Source organism: Solea senegalensis, linkage group LG2 (assembly GCF_019176455.1).
Source record: "Solea senegalensis isolate Sse05_10M linkage group LG2, IFAPA_SoseM_1, whole genome shotgun sequence".
In the NCBI taxonomy this organism is placed as follows: domain Eukaryota; kingdom Metazoa; phylum Chordata; class Actinopteri; order Pleuronectiformes; family Soleidae; genus Solea; species Solea senegalensis.
In genome coordinates this window covers 14,601,377-14,620,169 of record NC_058022.1, presented here as the reverse complement: position 1 = coordinate 14,620,169, position 18,793 = coordinate 14,601,377, and the positions used below count along the sequence as shown (strand labels likewise).

At 40.3% G+C, this 18,793-nt stretch overlaps 1 protein-coding gene across 7 annotated transcripts in view; it reads right to left on the bottom strand.

Moving 5' to 3' along the window:
• Window positions 1-18,793, bottom strand: part of myo3b (myosin IIIB) — a 59,818-nt gene that overhangs the window by 39,210 nt on the left and 1,815 nt on the right. For 3 of the 7 annotated variants that reach the window (XM_044012675.1, XM_044012649.1, XM_044012624.1), the window contains exons 3-11: window positions 15,271-15,454; window positions 13,781-13,801; window positions 13,021-13,155; window positions 10,909-11,013; window positions 10,315-10,414; window positions 9,279-9,355; window positions 8,396-8,541; window positions 3,736-3,801; window positions 1,262-1,417 (exon numbers count right to left, since the gene is read on the bottom strand). In XM_044012675.1, coding sequence (XP_043868610.1) covers window positions 1,262-1,417; window positions 3,736-3,801; window positions 8,396-8,541; window positions 9,279-9,355; window positions 10,315-10,414; window positions 10,909-11,013; window positions 13,021-13,155; window positions 13,781-13,801; window positions 15,271-15,454 — 990 coding nt within the window. Of the gene's footprint in view, window positions 1-1,261; window positions 1,418-3,735; window positions 3,802-8,395; window positions 8,542-9,278; window positions 9,356-10,314; window positions 10,415-10,908; window positions 11,014-13,020; window positions 13,156-13,780; window positions 13,802-15,270; window positions 15,455-15,796; window positions 15,965-17,360; window positions 17,537-18,793 lie in introns of those variants that run through there. The other 4 variants (XM_044012658.1, XM_044012640.1, XM_044012667.1 and 1 more) reach the window with 3 other exon arrangements.

The window sequence follows — 18,793 nt, the reverse complement described above, 5'->3', positions numbered from 1 at the left end:
TGTGCCATGACATTTTTGGCTTTTGGTGTGGATCAAAAACCTTTGAAAACCACTGAAGTGATGAATACCAACAGCCCTTTTTTTTGTTTCATTTAATGACGACAACCGCTTCAAAAGTATATGAAGACCTTTGGTTATGTCTCAGTCTCCAAAACATCAAAAATATCAAATTCAAAAGATATATCCATATTCTATGATAATAAATAAGAAATTATTTTAGAAGAATCACGATATTCATGCTTCAGGTCAGGAAGTAGTTCCTCCTCTGCTATTGTATTCATTCAGTACTCTGAATATGATGGAAATACTCAATATGTGGTCCCTATGAAGTGAACATCACCACTGTGTCCCTTCAGACGTCGACTTGAGACCTGTGGTCTATACCTCTCTCTCCGGCTTTTGAAGTCAGTCATGTTATTCCACCTATGGCAAGTTCTCTATGTCTTTATTCCTATCTGGAGTCATTGAGTGCTGTTCTGTGGCATGAGAGACTAAACCGGGCGAGAGCAGTTCTCACCCTACAAGCTCCTAATCCCATTATCCACTTTCACTATGGACAGGAATTTGGGATCAGGCTCAGGCAACGACTCTGCACACTCTCGGGAGTAAACAGAGCTGGCACCACATCAAGACTCTTAGTCAAGGGCAGGTTCAGCAAACTCCTTTATAATGAAGATTAAACACATAGTCAAAGTCAGTATTTTTTCTGGGAAATAACAGAGACACTTACTGTGCTGATAGTCACTGACAAACAAATCTATCTATCTATCTATACAAAAACAAATATATGACGCAAGCAAAGGTGACTGTGAAAGTTAAACTAAAAGAGAAAATGAATCTGGGAAACATTATTTATCTCTTCTATCACTGGTCTACTCAGACTGGTGGGAAAGTGCTTTGAATCTGAAGGATTCTCCATCAGATGTTTGCCACATCCACTGGCTTTAACAGCATTTATTAATCTAAGGTTAGTCAGTACAATCACTCCTTCCGAATTAGTCACACTCCCCTAAGTTCTCTTTAATCACATACTGTAATGTCCATTACTGGCTCGTCTCTGTGCTCCCTGAGTGTAAAAAGATGAGACCCTGCCCCCTACTGGACAAGAAAGACACTAACACTCAGTGAGAGGCTATCTGAAGTAACAGACAGAGAAGCACACTAATGACAGCACACAATTTAGGCAATGAGCTTTGCCACCACGACATATTATTTACTATTAAAGAGTATATTTGTAAAGGTTACATTTTAAGACACTTACTTGGTTTTGGTTTTGCAGCCCATGTCTTGCTGTTCCTGGATGAGAGCAGCTAACTGCTGACGGAGTGCCACGTCTTTGCCATGGGCCTGCTTGATGAAGGGATGCTCCAGGAGGTGGGTCACAGATGGACGGGCCTCAAAATCCTTGATCAGACACCTTTACAGACACAAAAATGTCACTCTGTTACTTCATCTCCACAACAAGAGCTTCGTTCATGATCATTTACTCGACACTGGACATTGACAGCTGACTGTGCAGTCACCTGAACATTTTATAAAAGCTGATCAGTTTGGATCAGCCCTGAAGACAGACAGACACCAACAGGGAGCTGCTTCTCGCAAAGTGTTTTAAAGTCTGTCACTAATCTGTTGCTCTCTGTCTGAGAACCACATGGTCTCTATCACCATGCCCCCCCGAGTCCAAACAAGCCCTGCCATCCTATCTGTGATGTGCAGTGTTTGCCAAAAGGTGATGTCACTCTGCGATACGGGCCGTCGGCGACACATCAGCATCACTTTGGCTCTGACACAAAAGCCTCTCACAATATTGACTGTGACAAAACCACACAATGAAAACACATACAACACGTCCTTATCAGGAGGCAAAAAGTGACATAAGAAAACATGCATATGCAACGACGATATATATATACACTTCATTTGTTCAGTTAAAGACTTGTGTGTGTGAGAGTGTGTGTGAGTGAGTGCTACAACCCCAAACACTGCAGGCAGAGGTAAGATAGGAGAAAAATACCAATCTAATTACAACCACCTAATCTACACTGAAATTCTGTTTCTTTTATCAGTTTGTTCAGCTCTGAAAGTTAATTCCATGAATTCATTAGCGCCAGGACATTAACCAGAGGTTGCTGCTATTAGCAGGGCTGTGCTGCCTGGGATGTTGCACGGCAGGCCACTTTGTCACAGAAGTCAGCCCTTTGGATGCACAAGTGCAGACTCTTGGTGATGGATTTATTATCCTGAAAATCCCCACACCAGGGTCTCCTAACACACACACACACACACACACATGCAGGCCTGACAGAGCTGAAAAGGCTTCAGAAACAGCCTGCAAACCTTGATAACATTGTCCAGCCTCCCCATATTGAACTCTGGTGGGCTTTATTTGGGGAGATTAATTCTGATATGATATCACACAATCCATTAACCAAGATTACAGAGCTGCAGTGAAATAGTAGGCAATGAAAACCATTGCAATAACACTGTAAAGGTATAAAACATCACAACAGTGTAGTGTGTTTGCTGGTTTAAAGAGTAATATGCCTCAAGTCTGTTCTGATCAATCAATAACTCAAGTAACACAACAGCTGGTTTGTTTTGTGTGTGTGTGTTTTGTTTTGTTTTGTTTTAATCACTCCATTTCACTGCAAAGCTCAAGCATAAATGTGGGACAGAAACAATGACCACACAAATAATTCTTCAAATAATTCTCCAGGCAAATTGAATTTTATTTTCTCATTATGGTTCAGCCTCACACACCTCTACATAGTAGATATTGAGGTTGTATATTTCGAGCAACCATTACAAGCCGCCCCGTGACATTATTAGCTTTGCACAGTAAAGGAAATGAGAAGTTATCTGAGCCTCAGATGGAGCTGATAACTCAGGTGAATTAGTTTGTTCCTCTGCGGCAGATTTACACAAATGAAAGTCAATGAATGGAAAGACAAGAGGGATGATATAATCTGGCAATAAAATATCAATTTCAAGTCTCTCCATGTTTACATGCACTTCCCTGCCTCCAGATAACATGTTAGAGCTAATGTTCAGCCATACCTGTCACAGTCTGCTCTTGCCCGGAGTACGTTTTATCATTTCTGAGCAAATTTTACACAGACTGTTCTTTCTTTCATTTATTTGCACACAAAAAAGTTGAATTTATGATTGAATACATGTTGAATAACATGCATTACATTTAGCTGCAAAGCTAAATCCTTGTATCCATCCCAGAACTATACCACACCATTTCCTCATCTGCTTTTAACCTTTTATTATTTTATTACAGTAAACTGTTAATCAACTCAGTTTTGCCAAATGTTATGTTGTATATGAAAGAAAAGGTTGGGGGTCAACATCTGAGTCTGCCTCAGTTTTTGGAAATAGATCCCAGTCTTTTACATTTTTGAGAACTCACTGCTTTTGAACAGCTTTTTTTAAAGAATTTACTTTTACTGACTTAAAGACCAAACACATTTTCATGAGTTACAACATTTGACATCCTACATTGTCTATTCCTGTTTGTCTTTAGGCCTTATTTTCAACCAGAGTATGTGTATAAACAGTACACACTGAAACACTGAACACAATGAGCATCTTTACACAGAAAGGTTTGCAAATATCAGATCTGGCCTTTGAGGTTTAACATAATTAACCCATTTTTTCAGCCTATCTTGAACAAAGTCTTAACACAGAAGAGGAAAAATGACTGACAATTTGAAGTTTTGGGACACTTACTGGCTGATGAAATGACTGAAGCTCCTGCACCACTGTTCTGGGTTCCGTAGTGTGGGGGAGGGATTCCTGAAATAAAATAACAACATGCAAATTAATCAGTGTAATGTGTAAAAAAAAACAAAAAACTGTGACTTTATTAAATCATGATCACATGCTCAGCGCTACAAATGAAAGCCTTTGAGGTTGTCTCCTGAGTTTCAGCTGACAAATGATCACAGGCAGGAAGAGAATGACCGTCAGACTCCCGAGAGAGTTTCTGGTCTGAGGATGAGCTGGTCCTGGTCCAGGTCTCTGGCAGCCACAGAAAAAGTGACTAATGATAACAGCTCCTCCACTGTCTGGCAGCAAGCATCTGCCATTGGGAGTCAAAAGTTATGGGAGCTAGTTATACCTCTGTCAGCAGCATTTACGGAGGCCATCTATAATGAGGCTATGACTTTTCAAGTGCACATGATGACAGGAGGCAGGTCTGTATGAGGAGGGAACCAAGGCTGGACAGGCCTCAGTACAGTCATCTTAACGGAGAGCTGACAGCTGGAGGCTCAGCCTTTTGTCACTGTCAAAAAAAAATAGTCACACTTGGACGAGATATTTATTATCCACAGTAATTTGTTCATGTGTGCTGTTTCGCAAGAGTCTGACAAATAGAATATGGATTCTTTAGATATGAAAAAAACGACCACAACTGTAGATGCAGCTACACATTAAATGTAGAGGAGGAGGGTTGACGGGGTACAAAATCTGTCATGTTACGCAGCTCTAAGTTCGTTGTGTCTTTGATAAGAATTCAGGCAGGCAATCCTTCGCAAAGTGCAGATCAAGAGCCTGAAGACATGTTCTTTCCTTGATGTTGTACCATACTGCTTAGAAATTACAGAGCCAATACAGCAACACTGCTGATAACAATGTCAAGTGTGCTCATTGTGCTAAGCTAATTCAGGGAATGTTGTTTTTTCTTTCACTGTTTGTTAGAGCGCTGGCTCACATTGTTGGCTTATTTGAATCTAGATCGAGGCAGCGCTCGTGCTGTCAGATGTTCCTCAGAGTGGATTGAGGCAACTGAATTTATAATAAGGTTATTAAAATTCCAAAACAATCGGCAGCAATTGTTGTAGCAACTTGTTCTAGCGAAGGTAAAAACAGCACGAGAGATAAATGTACATACGTACATGTAAATCTTACAGAAGTTTACTGATGCAAATAGGAAGTATTCCAGTGAAACCTGAGCAGAATATTCTTTCACAAATGTCTTTTTTTTACTCAGTAGAGGGCACTGGTTTCTTAAAGCAGAAGCAAAGTGGCCTTTAGACAAGCTTAACAGAGAATGAGTGTGAGGGCCCAAAATAAAGACTTACTTAACTCAATGGATCACTCGCTTAAAATTTCAACTCATCCATCACCTCAGCTGCAGCACTGGCACTTCCTTGAGCATAGATGCATGAAGACGTAGAACTACAGTCACATTTATCTTGTCTGTAGCAGCTACATCACCAAATGCTGCAGCCCCGAAACACTACACAGCCAAGTTAAATAACTGTGTTAAAGAAGGAGACATTGGGGTAAATGTTAGAGGTCAAAGCTGCATTAGTGTCTGATGAGGATTCCCTTTGTCCAAACATACATAAAATGTTGAAAATTGAGGTCATCTTTTAAATAATTTATGTTTTTTGGCAGGATGCATGCAATTTGAGTGTTTTTGTTAAGAATTAAAACTAGTTTTCAGATTTTTCAGCTTCTTAAAGGTCAATAATTGTACTGTTTCTTTGCTTCACATAAAGAAATTGTTGATTGTGACTGGATGTGCATCGTCATCATAAAGAAGCTTTGATGACTGATTTTGAAGGTTTTGGGAAACACCGATAAAAAATGTCCAACATTTTGTGACTTTTATGGACCAAGCAACTAATCAAATGATGGAGAAAATAATCAACAGATAAATCGATGAATAATGAAAATATTAGTTAGTTCAAGGCTCCATGAAGCCATGTTGTTCCATCGAATCCATTGAATGCACTGAATTGAGGTTGAAAAATTCGGAATTTGGAAATTGTCAAATTGTGCATCAAAGGTCAATGTTGGTTTTTCAAGACAGCTTTCATTCATACTATAAAATATCTCATTAACTTGGATGTTAAGATGGATCAACACAGAATTGTGTACAGAAATTCATGGTCCACAGAGGATGAATCCTGGGGTCTGGAACTATATGTGCATGTGCCCCCTTGACTGCTCAAAACTACATATCCAACTGTTTTTCATGGCTTATTCCACGAGGGTCATGCTGGTCTGGGTTCTTCTCATTGAGCCTCATGATTTGATTAGCCTTCATTGCCCTGACAAGCCATCGTTTATTTCTATCTCACTCGTTCTTCGTCTCGGCTTTGACAAACGGGAGTTCGATTAAATAGGTGGCTTATATAGACAGGGATCAAGGTGAATAAATAAAACCTTGGACCTCTTTGCCACATGTCTCTAACCTTTACAAAGCATTTTACACACACACACACTTTGCTTTAATGTTACATGGTCATTTCAGGGCTGTGCAGAGTAAAGAACACTGGTTCAAACTATTAACCTTTGTGCATATTAAATATCACACCATCTTTGTCTTGAGTCGCTGTAATTAATTTTGCAGTTGATGATTTTACAACTTTACCCTCTGATATGCTCCATTACCTCCATTTGTGATCACCATGGACATCATATACCTGTCAAACACACTGTAACACATTCAATTAATTTGAATCATAACAAAAGGCAGCTAATTCCTAAAACCCTTGGATTCGCCTCAAAGAGACACAACAACAGAAGGTGCAAAAATGACGGGAATGATCTACCTGAGCTTTAATCACATGCATGGATCGACGGTACGTCACATCTCATCAAGTATCAGATTTTTCTGAAGCATAAACAGACCGCGCACCAAGGTCACCCTAATTCATGGAGCTCATCAGCGTTCCCTCTGACAGATATCACAGCTCCTCTTATCATTTATAGCCTGCTGGGACAAGAATCGTCCCCACCTGTGCACGGCCATGCACTTGAGATGACAGTGTGGTGAGTGTTTGTTAAGAATCATCTTCTTTGACAAATGCCACAGTCACGGACAACAATTAAATAGTACAACAACAAAGGGCTGATGATGATGTAATACTAAAACATAAGTTAATCTATATGATCAACCACAGCTGCGGATATTTTCCCCATATTTTCAGAGTGTTTCAGAGAAGAAGAAGAACACAAGATTAACAACAAAGCAGTGAAACCTTTAGCCTGGAAACACATTGCTGTATGCAACTGTAAAACATCAGAATAATGACAATGGTCATTGCATGTTTTAGTGCTTATATGGATTCAATAAAACACGTACTACCCAAGGACAATACATCGAGAACGGCTGCCCTGGTTTGTGACGTATTAAATTGAAAAATCTAGTTCTAAATGCAGAACTTTGCAATCATCAAAAACCCCGGCAAGATGAATCTCTTTGATTTAATCATGAATCACTCTCTCACCACCCCTAAAGACCCAAAGGTGAAATACATTTTCATACTTAGAATGTAATTCATACAGGAGTCATCATTTACGCCACATTTCCTCAGGATTTTGCCTGGCTCGCCGCAGTGATGGAAAAATATATTTGAGATAAACGACATGTTAACAGAATCATTTCATGGTCCAACACGTTTACTGAGATTTATATCGCGACTGTGAAACCTTTAAGGTCCCGATTCTCACCAAAAGGGCAAAATATCTATTTTGAGTGGGAAAGAGATGGAGGAATGTCAGTGGAAGATATATGTTCAATTCTATTAACATCCCAGTCAACTCCAAAGTCAAAGATTTTTACAAATCTGCAGTGATAAAATTGGATTAGACATCTTAATATGACTGCTGTTTGATGAGGAAACATGCATGACAGGACCCTAATCACTTCCAGGTTGCTTTTTAAAAAAAACAAACATCCCAAACACACATTCAGAACATCTACCTGCACTCTCCTGATTTACCCAGGTATCCTGCTTTCAGACATCCCTTCACTCATTCATAATTATTAAAAAGATTTTGTTAAATTTGATGAAATGCTGCTTTAGTGCTCTTAATTCCCGCCACATGTGCTGTCCCCTGTCCCTCCCCTGGCTTGGCAGGGAGGAGATAACATTGTGGTGGGGAGGAGATGACAGCTTCATCTCAGTGTGAATGGAGCTAATCACCAATGCAAATTGCAATCAGAAGGGCATATCTCTACCTAACTGAGAGATAATTGCATGATTGTGCCTGATAACAAAAGGTCAACCGCGTGTAGCCACCAAGCTCGCACATGATTATCCAGACGCACACCGTCTCCAGCAGTGAATATTTTTACAGACTAAATCACAAATGAGTGCGTTGTGGAGGTAGGCCAGTACAATATTGAAAAATGAATATTATTCACCAGACCCTGCCTTCCATATGTAATGGTAACAAGACAAAAAAGGATCTGAAATTTTTAAATTTCGAATTTGCCAGGAAAGCTACAGTCATTACTCCAGTTATCACCTCTACTGTCAAATCTAGTTTGTCCATGTCCTCCTCACACAAGGGGGAGGCAGGATTTTGAGTGTCCTTGTGTGAGTGCTGCCTCCAGCTGTGTGCTGGGAGCGCCCTCTAGTGGACTCACCGCGGGATTTTGAAGAGGGCTTTCACTGGATGCATCTCAGCCAGGGGGGGGTCTCCGTCTGCCAGCTCGATGGCTGTGATGCCGAGTGACCACACGTCACAGCGGGCGTCGTACGAGTAGTCATACTGCTGTTCACAGGCTATGACCTGGAAAACATGACACCACAGTGACATCTGAGCATCTTATTTAGACTTAGTCAGTGACTTTTTATCTCAGAGCACACATTAGTGAATCTGCCAGTGGGGTGAGATTAATTCACCTTTTTACCTAGAGAGCATGAGAATTCATCTAAACATTATTTCAAATTGCCCTGAAATAGGCACTTTATCATGATAGCCTTAAAGAAATTTATGTTAAAACGCATCATAAAGCTGGGTGTTCCTCCGCTCACCTCCATAATGTCAAAAAAAATCTGGCAGAGTTACAGACAGCTATATTCATGGATTATTTAAACACTGACAGGTTGGTCAGTTCAGCAGCTGCTGGTACGAACTTCTCCTTTCCACAGTCAATAATTATAACAGACACTACATTTTACTGCTGAGTTTATTCTAATTACCCATGAGGTCTCTCCCGACCAACCCAATCATTGCAACCTCACTTCTGCCAAAGAGTAAGCTGAGGGGGCCATGTACTCCCGGCTATTAACCTTGAGGCGACCTCAAGAGCTGTGCCCCTGGACGGGAATACACAATGACACAGGGGAGAGCGACACAGAAATAACTGCTCTGTCCCTCTCTCTCTTCTTCTCTTTTTGTGTGACATTAAAACAGACTGTGTTCATTTAAAATATTTCCTTAGGCTGTGAAGCATGTGCCATTTTACTGCTGCATTATTAGACATGTAGATGTGTGTGAACTGAAGCATTTAAATAGACTCTGACCTCCGGTGCCATCCAAAACGGAGTCCCGACTGAAGTGTTTCTACGCAACCGTGCACTGGTCAGTTGAGCTGAAACACCTAGGGGAAAAAAATTATAATGATAACAATTACATTCATTCACTTTCAATAATAATTAACATTTAAAAATATCATTGTGGGTGTCCTTAGTATAAAAACTGAATTTATAACAGAGATTTAAATGTTTAAATTAATCAATAAATCCTGGCATATTTAGCATGGCAGCCTGCCAAGCAGCAATAACAATGTGCTATAATCATTTCAAATTATGTAGGGCAGATTTTTATCAGCTGGAGTCCACTTCATCTCCACAACACAGAGGACGTAAACTTGCCCGGGGGCGACTCGAAAGTCATTTACCATAACAGTTTTCTTTTAATATGCAAAGGATCCAATAATGCAATTTAAATGAGCAATAATAGCCTTGGGTTAAAGCAGCAGTGCACAGAATAACTCGAATCACCGCCTCACCTCCTTGTGTGACTTCGCCAGCCAGTCAAGTTGGAGGAAATATAATCTCAGCACCTGACTAATGATGATGAACATGATGATGTCACCTTGAAGATGATTTGTGACTGGATGTGCATCGTCATCGCTTCATCATTTTGTCACATTTTACAATTGTGGAAACCTTTTGGCTCATATATTTTTTTTTGTCACTTTGGCTGTTTTGTTAAGGGCTCTGTGACCTTGAGTGTTGACCTCCAAAACCTAAACTGTTTATGCTTGAGAGAACGTTGATGAACATACATGTGGAACCGCCTTCAGGGTGTTCCTGAGATCTTGTAGGAACAACCTAAAACACAACACCTCCAGCACAGTGAGTGCAGCGCTACATTAATGATTTGTCCTCTGCTTTTGTTCCCATCCACAAACAATTTGCTCTTGATGCTTGCCATAAATCAGTCAAACAAAAATGAGTCATTTATCGAACAATGCACCTCAGCAAGACGTTGATGCATTTGTCTCTTTGTAGAAATCCACAAAGTGGCTAAATTGCCTCTTTCAAAAACAATTACCAAAGTCGACCATTTTGACTCCTCCCTCAGACGTTAGGAGAATGTTGTTGCCTTTGACATCACGATGGATAATCTGGTTGTTGTGCAGATGTTGCAGGCCCTTTTAATAAGAGAGCAGAAAACAAAGTGGTCACCATGAATCACAATCACATTATTAGCCATTTATTATTAGAATGTGGTGGTTAAAAGGTTAAGTGGTCCCACAGCTGTGTATAAGGGTTAATGACTTTAATTGTAAGAGTGCAGATCGTAATAAACAGAAGACTCCTCCTGACGTGTGTCAGGGAACTATGGTGTACCAGAGAGGATGGAGTTATTTGTTTGTGTAGTAATCTTCCACTTCAAAACACATATTCTGGCTGTTGTAGAAACAAGACCCTTGCCGAAAGTACATATGAAAGGCTTACTGTACACATATGTGCTGAATATTACATTTTTGCTAATAAACTCTCCTAAATGTTACACACTAGACCCTTAGGAAGAGACAGTCGTTGCCATCCTTCTCCTGAAGAAAATAAATTCTCTGTGTGCTCGCTCAGTGTTTGCATCCCACCTCCTGCCTGACATTAGTAGCTTTGTGCCAGGCCATCTTACCAAGAGGGCGCTGTATAAGATGTATGAGATAACAGGCTCCTGCAGACGCTGTCCTCGCATGAGCAGGCCTTTGATGAGTTCTGTGACAGAGCCGCCGTTGCACAGCTGGGAGGGAGACAGAGAAACTCCAGTGACTCGTCCATCTTTCACACCACTCTAGATTATGAATCATGGGCAGAGCTTGCCCACACACACACGTAGGAGGAAGCAATGCAGCATCACACTGACAGCATGAGAACAACATTAGTGTGGATGAGCTGCTGTGACAAACTAATGCATATTTCAGTGTGACTTATTTTAAAGATGTTTTACTTAAGAAAGTTTGTTTAGGTTTTTCATCTTCAACATATTTTTCAACATTATTATATTGTTTGGTTTTCCTTAAAGGATAAATAGCAAAATAAATATGTTTATTCATATGCTTATTTCAGATACAACATGCTTTTGCTGGAGATTCTACATGCTATTCAACAAAACAAAATATTTTAAAAAGGCACTATTGTGTACTGTTGACATTTTTAAGCACTTGTCTTCAGAATAGCAGATATACTGTATGTCAGAAAATATCTTCAACCTTTTCCATAGTATGGACAATGACTGCAAACAAGTTTCATTGTGGTTAGCATGTTGTGTAACTACGCTAACCACAATGACACTGTGAAAATGTTAGCTTTATGATGGTAACACTAGTTACCATCCTTGTCTGTGAAGGTTCTAAGTCATCCAGGTGATAGCTGTGTCAAGGAATTAGCTGTAGGTAACTGGACTTGTTTGAGCTAAGTTGAAACTTAAATTCAATTTATGTAAATCAAATTGCCTACAAGTGACCCCTGAAGATTAGTTTCCTTGGTTTTGGTTAATCTGGGAAAACTCTTGAAGCACTTTGTTTAAAGTGTGCTCCTGCAAAATATCTGTTTAAAGGCCTAGTTAGCCATTATACTTCACTCCTCTATTTCAACATGAAAGAGGGCACATTAATATGTGCCCTTAATATGCCTTAATAGGCATAATACCTTAATATGAACACGCATAAGTGGTAGGGGCAAGGGGTGAGTTGGGATTGAGTCAAAGTCTCCTTACCGAAGCTTTAAAGAAATATAAGTCACTTTGGTGCTTAACCCACCTAAGCCTCAAAATGTCGTCTGGATCTTTTTTAACCATAAAAGGGACAGGAAATTATCCTGTGAGCAAGTGCTTTTGCCCAATTTTCAGGAATAGCTTTCAATAACTGTCAGTTGTTTACAATTTACTGCATGTTAAAACATATTTAAAATAACATTTGTTTGAGTCTTTGTCTCAAAGGCAATGCTTTTTTGTCTCAAAGGGCTGGGGTACCCCTGAGCAAGGTACCCAACCCCCAATTCTCCCTGGGCGCTACTCAGTGTGGCAGCCCACTGCCCCTAATTCTAGGATGGGTCAAAAATGCAGAGGAATACTTTCCCTAAGGGGATTAATAAAAACTAACTAATGTCCAAAAAGTGTAAACTACTTATGTACACGCGTTAATACAACTGTTATTCTCTGGTGACAGAGACTCTGGTTCACCGGCTTCGTTTGATTTTTTTTTCGCGTAATAACGGTAATGCAAAGTGCTAAAAACAATAAAAACAAAGGTAACAAGACTTCTGTGAGGTTCTTGAAGACGTTTTAGAAACCAGAAGTGAAGAAGCCATGTGGATGAGAGGCGAAACGTCTTCAAGAACCTCACAGAAGTCCAGCTCCATGGCTTTGTTTTTTTAACACTTAAGACTACCATGACCTGGATGACTGAGAACCTTCACAGACATTTGGTAAATGTGCTTAATTGCATTCTTGTTGTGAGTAAAGGTCTGTACATACTCCACAACAACAAGAGGAATTTGTTCTCGCTCCCTGGGTTATTTTCTTGCAGCTTCTTCTCGACATATCATCTTGGGAACTTTTTTCTTGTGTGGTGGCACAAGAAAACTGTTTAGCTTTGCTTCTAACAGATGTGTGTTTTTTGTGTGTGACTGTGTGTAATATCCAATTGTCACATTGCTTAACAAAGCTATGAGCACTAGCTCCGAGTTTGAAAGCCATGTGCAGTAAACCACCTGTGATGCAGACGCTGCCTCATTATGAAGAGCTCACCTCCAGTACCAGCCACAGCTGTCCGCCTGACACACTGTCTGACTTGTAGAACATGCCATAAAACTTCACCACGTTAGGATGGTTGGACAGAGTCCTCAAAATGTTGTATTCTGCCTCAATCTCCTCGTCCACATCCTTTAAACAACAGCAGAAAAACAAGCATGAAGAGATGCAGCTGAACAAACGTGTAGGAACCAATAAAGTAACATGTAACACAAATATTTCAGGGTAACTATAATTAAAGTCCTAAAGGTAGGATTGTAAACTCAAGAGTAACAAGAGGAAGGGGAGGGAGGGAGTATTTAACTATCTCTGGAAGCACTTTCGTATCAAAGTAAATCTCAGAGGGATGCAAGAGCAACAGACAGAGAGGCAGAATTTCTCTCCCTGGAAGTCTGAGTGATAGCATCAGCAGTCTAATCAAGGAGAGGGATGGGAGAGGAGGCAGCTTCATCTTCATGGGCATCAGGGGAGCGTCATGGTGGATAGCACAGCTGGGACGGGGGATTGTTCCTCTGACACAAGCACAGGCCTGTCTGAGACCAACTGTCACAAGCACGATGCACTGAAAATGCAGAGTCTATATCGTCCTTATCGCACAGACAAATTAACAGATATACGGGGAGAATGCGGCCACTTCAAAGAGTGTTAGACAGAACATGACAGGATATAAATGAAAAGGGGAGACATTGATGTACATCACTGAAGCAAGAACAACTGCATCAAGATGGAGAGGAGGGAAAAAGTACAGGCAACTTACTCTGTTTGAATGGCTCGAGTGCTGAGGCACGTTACATGTTTATAAAGAAAAACACAGGATTTTAGTCTTTGTCTGTCACAGTGTTATGAGTTCTGGTAGCCTTTCAGAAAACTGTCAACACAAAGGCCTGTAAGCAATCCTTCTCCCATAAAAGTGTATATTAAAAAGAAAACTCAGAAATGTATACCCAAATCAATATTTTAAGCTGCTCCAGGGGACCTTTCCACGGCAGACATTTTGACAAGTCACAGTAGGGAAAACCACAGGTGTGAATAATCAGACTGACGACGAGGGCTGAGTTCCCTTTAGCTTCATCAGTTCCAGGCTGTATGCTGGCTCACTATCTCACTGTCCCGACTTACATGACTTGAACAGAGCCGCCGTTAGTGTTATCAGTAACACCTGTGCTCGTCCTGCTGAAACACGTCAAAATGGCTGCTGTGATATGCAGGCTGGGGTTACTGAGGTTAACCAGAGATAAAAATGAGTGGAGGTGAGAATACTTGTATGTATTTGAATGTTGGCACTCAACATTGTTGGTGTCAATACAGTGCAGTGCATTCCCAAGCTCACAAGGTTAGCAGCTAGCAGTCTTTTTTTTTCTCTTCTGTATATCTACCAAAATCTATCTCTGGATTTGATGCAGATTATCAGAGTACTTCCTTTTTAATTTCACTGTGCTGGAAAGACGCGTGTACGCCCGGAGGTACATCGATTTTTAGTTTTATGGGCGACTACACTTATAAAATCTGCAGTTAAAAGTGACCTCTGCTGGATAGGCCCTGCGTCATGAGGGGTGGTAAAAGGGCTTAGCTTAGAAAACAATTGAGAACAACAAAATCATTGATTGACATGTGACTAAAGTATGCACTTTTTTAAGTAGAGGAGTAAAGTAGAGTAAGAGTAGAAGAGAAAAAAGAAATGGGAGTCAGGCCTTACCCTGCTGATTTTGACTGATTTGTATTATTTTGCAGGTAGCTTATACTCCAATTAATGTGTATTTAACTTTGAAACTGTCGTCTAATATTATTTAGTCTTTCTGAAGCTAGTCTATGGTTACTCAATCAATTTTACTATAATGTAAATGCTTATGCTGGATTACCCATAACCCATAAAAGCAACAAGTATTTACACTGTCAGTGTGAGAGGCAATAAGCCCATAGGGCTGAGAACTACTGCATTACATAAAATGTGAATTAGTTTGTATATGCTCTGATAGAATATATTGACCACCAGATTAATACACTAATTAATTAAGCCACAACAGGTTCAGTATTGTCGATAGATTTTAGCTTGAGGGTGTAATGCTGTTGAACAGAGCGTAAGATGAAACTTCAAATTAATAGCCACAGTATATTGCTGCATATGAAACAGTCAGCCTTAACAGGTTCTGAATCGAGAAACATAAATGTTTTTATAGCTGACAGTTAACTGAAAAGAGTCAAAGGTGCTTTCAAATTATACCAGTTTTCCCACAGTGAACCACGTACATTGATCGGGTCCAGAATCTTCACTGCTGCCTGACTTCCATCCTTCCTGTTGGTCACTCTGTAAACTTTGCCATAAGTGCCTTTACCGATCGTCTCCACAATGTCCCAGTTTCCTGATGGGTCACCCAGGTTTTCCAGGCCAATCATGCTGGATTTGTAAGAGTACAGTCCATACAGTGACCTCCTGAAGGATAAACCCAATCAGAGATCAGCAGTGTTCTCAAATCTCATACCAGGACAATACAATTGTTGTGGTAATACAATGTATATTAACTGAGGAAAAAGTGTGAATTATTTTTCAAATAAATAATGAAAAGTGCATAAAACATCCTCACAGCAACACAGAAAAAATGTGCCTAATTAAAATGTGTGTGTAGGTAAAGCACACAGAGAGCTACATTTGCTTTCTCATTCAGCTCAGTGAAATGACTCTATCCACTAAGGGAAGACACTTAACAGGTTTACAGCAGGAGAAATCAAGACAATAACATAGCAGACAGCTGAAGGTGAAGAGGACAGTACTTACATGGCAAGTGTTATTTTCTTCTGACTCATCAGGGCTGAGAAAATTTACAACTAAAGGAGTCTCTCGTGATCATAATTTAACAACACCTACAGCAACAGCAATTGCTTCCTCGAGAGGACTGACAACAAGTGGCGTTTCACACAGAGACAGAGAATTAGCCGTCGCCACGGGGACCTCGTCCCTGCCACTAAGAAGCGCAATCTCCTTGAGATCAATTGGACCGGACAGAGATTAACTTGACAGGTGCTGTCGTGAATGAGCAGTGAACCAGCGCCACACCCTCCACAACAAACAGTTCTGAAAAATGATTATCATGTAAAGTGCTTCAGGAAACACAGTTATAAAAGACTAATGATCAGCGGCCATGAAGAAGGCTGACATTGATCATCCTGCAAGTGACCAGATAAAACGTGTCAGACATACAAGACAAACGACACAGTGCACTGAGTGTCACAACAGCTGAAACCGACCATGATGAATGAGAAGATGATGTTGCTATGTTGGGTCATATGCTTCCTATTTTGGGGGGAAAATGACACATATTCCAGATAAAACAGGATGGAGGGGAATATTTGTGTACAACTGCACGGCCGCACAACACTTGCCATAAACATATTATGCATCGCAGAGTTCGTACGACCCTGAGGAGAAAAGGAGAAATCATTTTCCCTTTTTTTTTTGCGTTGCACAGGAGATGGATGTGAAAAGCGTTGAATGATGTTTAACTCCCATGAGATGTAGCTTCTCCCATGCAGAGGCAGATTTATGGACATGTGTGCACACGGGTTGATATTAGATGGATATACCACTATTCTGTGGAGACGTTAAAATATGCAGCCAAGAGATGGAACTGATATCCTTCACTGTGTCCTTCAAGGAGCCGCATGTGAACTGGCCAAATAGCTTGTGTAATTATACATTCTCATAAGCCCACAATTACATATCAACATACAAGGTGAACACCAAACACTCACATACCACAAATCTCTTTCTGTCTGCAGCCTATTAATCCATCACTGATTGTTCTGAAGTTAATCGCACATCTTGAACCGCCTGTGAATAAATGCACCACGCCTGCCTTTTCAATCAACAAGATCTAAACCTGTTTACTTGCCATTAATAACTGTCGCTCGGTTTGGAAATAGGTAGTGCACTGAGAACATCACCAGTCACCTGTTGCCAAGGCACCTTCAACAACTTTTATAACAGATGGCTCGTACTCCTCTCCGGCAGCCTTTTGTCTCTAATGACTGACATCAGCGCCACACATGTCCTTTAATAATGTTTTGCAGCAACTTATAAATAAAGGTTTCTGTCACGTGTGCAGGTGCAGAAGGGTTCAACTGACATTTAGTCAAATGCATGATTCATCATTGTGGCTAATGGTTGTTATTGGACTAATGGGAGTTTAACATGCATCACCAGAGCATTGTCTTAAGCTGCCCATCATCCATCAAAGAAAAAAAACAATGTACTAGCAAGAGTAGTTTGCATCTACTCAATATTCCAACTAGTGTTGAAATGACAATAAAGCTCAGAGCATAAAGCCATAAGTCACACATACCTGTTGCTGTAAAAGTGTTTGTTTCTCCCCCGCACAGCAAAACGTCCCAGACTAATTCACAGCAATCTACAGGGCTTAATAATTCAATAGTAATCTGTAACCTGATCAGCAGCTGTGTTAAATATTCAAGTGGCTGATGTAGCTACTCATAATGGTGCCTGATATGAAGTATCTCAGGTTGCACACAGGTTACCAGGAAGTTCCTGACAGTTGCTAGGTCACATGGTTTCTGCCCGTCTCCCCTCTGAACACATTGTTCTTAATACATTCAGCTGTTGCTAATTAAGATCAAACATACTGATATCTTAGTCTCTTGAATGCCACTGAAAGTAACAAAGCGAGCATCTGTGCTCCTGCTATTGTCGCGGGAACACGACGGAAACAAGATTCCGCTGAGCCAAGGACAATCTGTGTATAAAATCCAAATTTAATTTCAGAGCAGTGCAGGGCTTTGCACAGTTCATATATCATTGTACACGGTGGTGAATAACTGAGCCTAGTTCTGGTTTCACGGGCAATATGTCTACATGCTAAAAGATAGCCCTCTGAAAGAAAAAACAACACATTATTCCACTTGAAAAACCACAGCACTCAATGTTTTTGTTGCCATGAGTTCAAAGCCCCCGGGATCTCATATAGCCAGAAAGATACAGTAGTCACACCAGCTGGAAAGAGCTACCATACATTAGCAGGAGAAGAATGGAACCAAAATGATCGGTTCAAGCAAAATAAAGTTGATATTGTTGGACTTTTTACTGATTTTCCTCTTCTGTGCTGGTCAATTTTACACCTCAAAATCTCTAATCTCTATGAAAGTATGAAAGCAATGGGCAATCTGTGCAACCTGCAAAGATCAGAGTGTCTCCTGTCATTGATGTTGCTAAAATGTGTGCATTTTCTGTCCATTAATATCCTACTATTATTGGTGGTAAATCTGAAACATTAAGAAGCCTTTTTATAGTTTAAAGGTTTCATTAAGTATTCCCTCATCTGCTAAGGGTTAAGTAGCAGCCAAACTCATCTAATGAGAACGTTTGTGTCATCAATTCAAACCTGTGTATCCTTTGAAATGATTTGGAGTAATACTTACCATTTAATGCATCATTAACGTGAATTTTTAAGGTAAATTAGGCACAGCTCGTCCAACCAATTTGTTTATGTCAGCAACACAGCTTCTCAGTCTATTAATTAGAAACAATACCACATATAATGCATCTATCCATGTCCAGTTTGTCATACCAGTAAACACACATGTATGCACTCTTTATGTATGTGTGCACACATCTGCAAAGACAGGAAGCAGATGTCCGTTTGATAAAAAGTGTTCCTTCCTTTGTACACAAGGGGTAACATTTTAAAAAAAGAAAAGATGAAAAATCATTTTAGTAAGACACTGGACAGTATGGATCTGAGCTGATGTTTGCAAACGACTC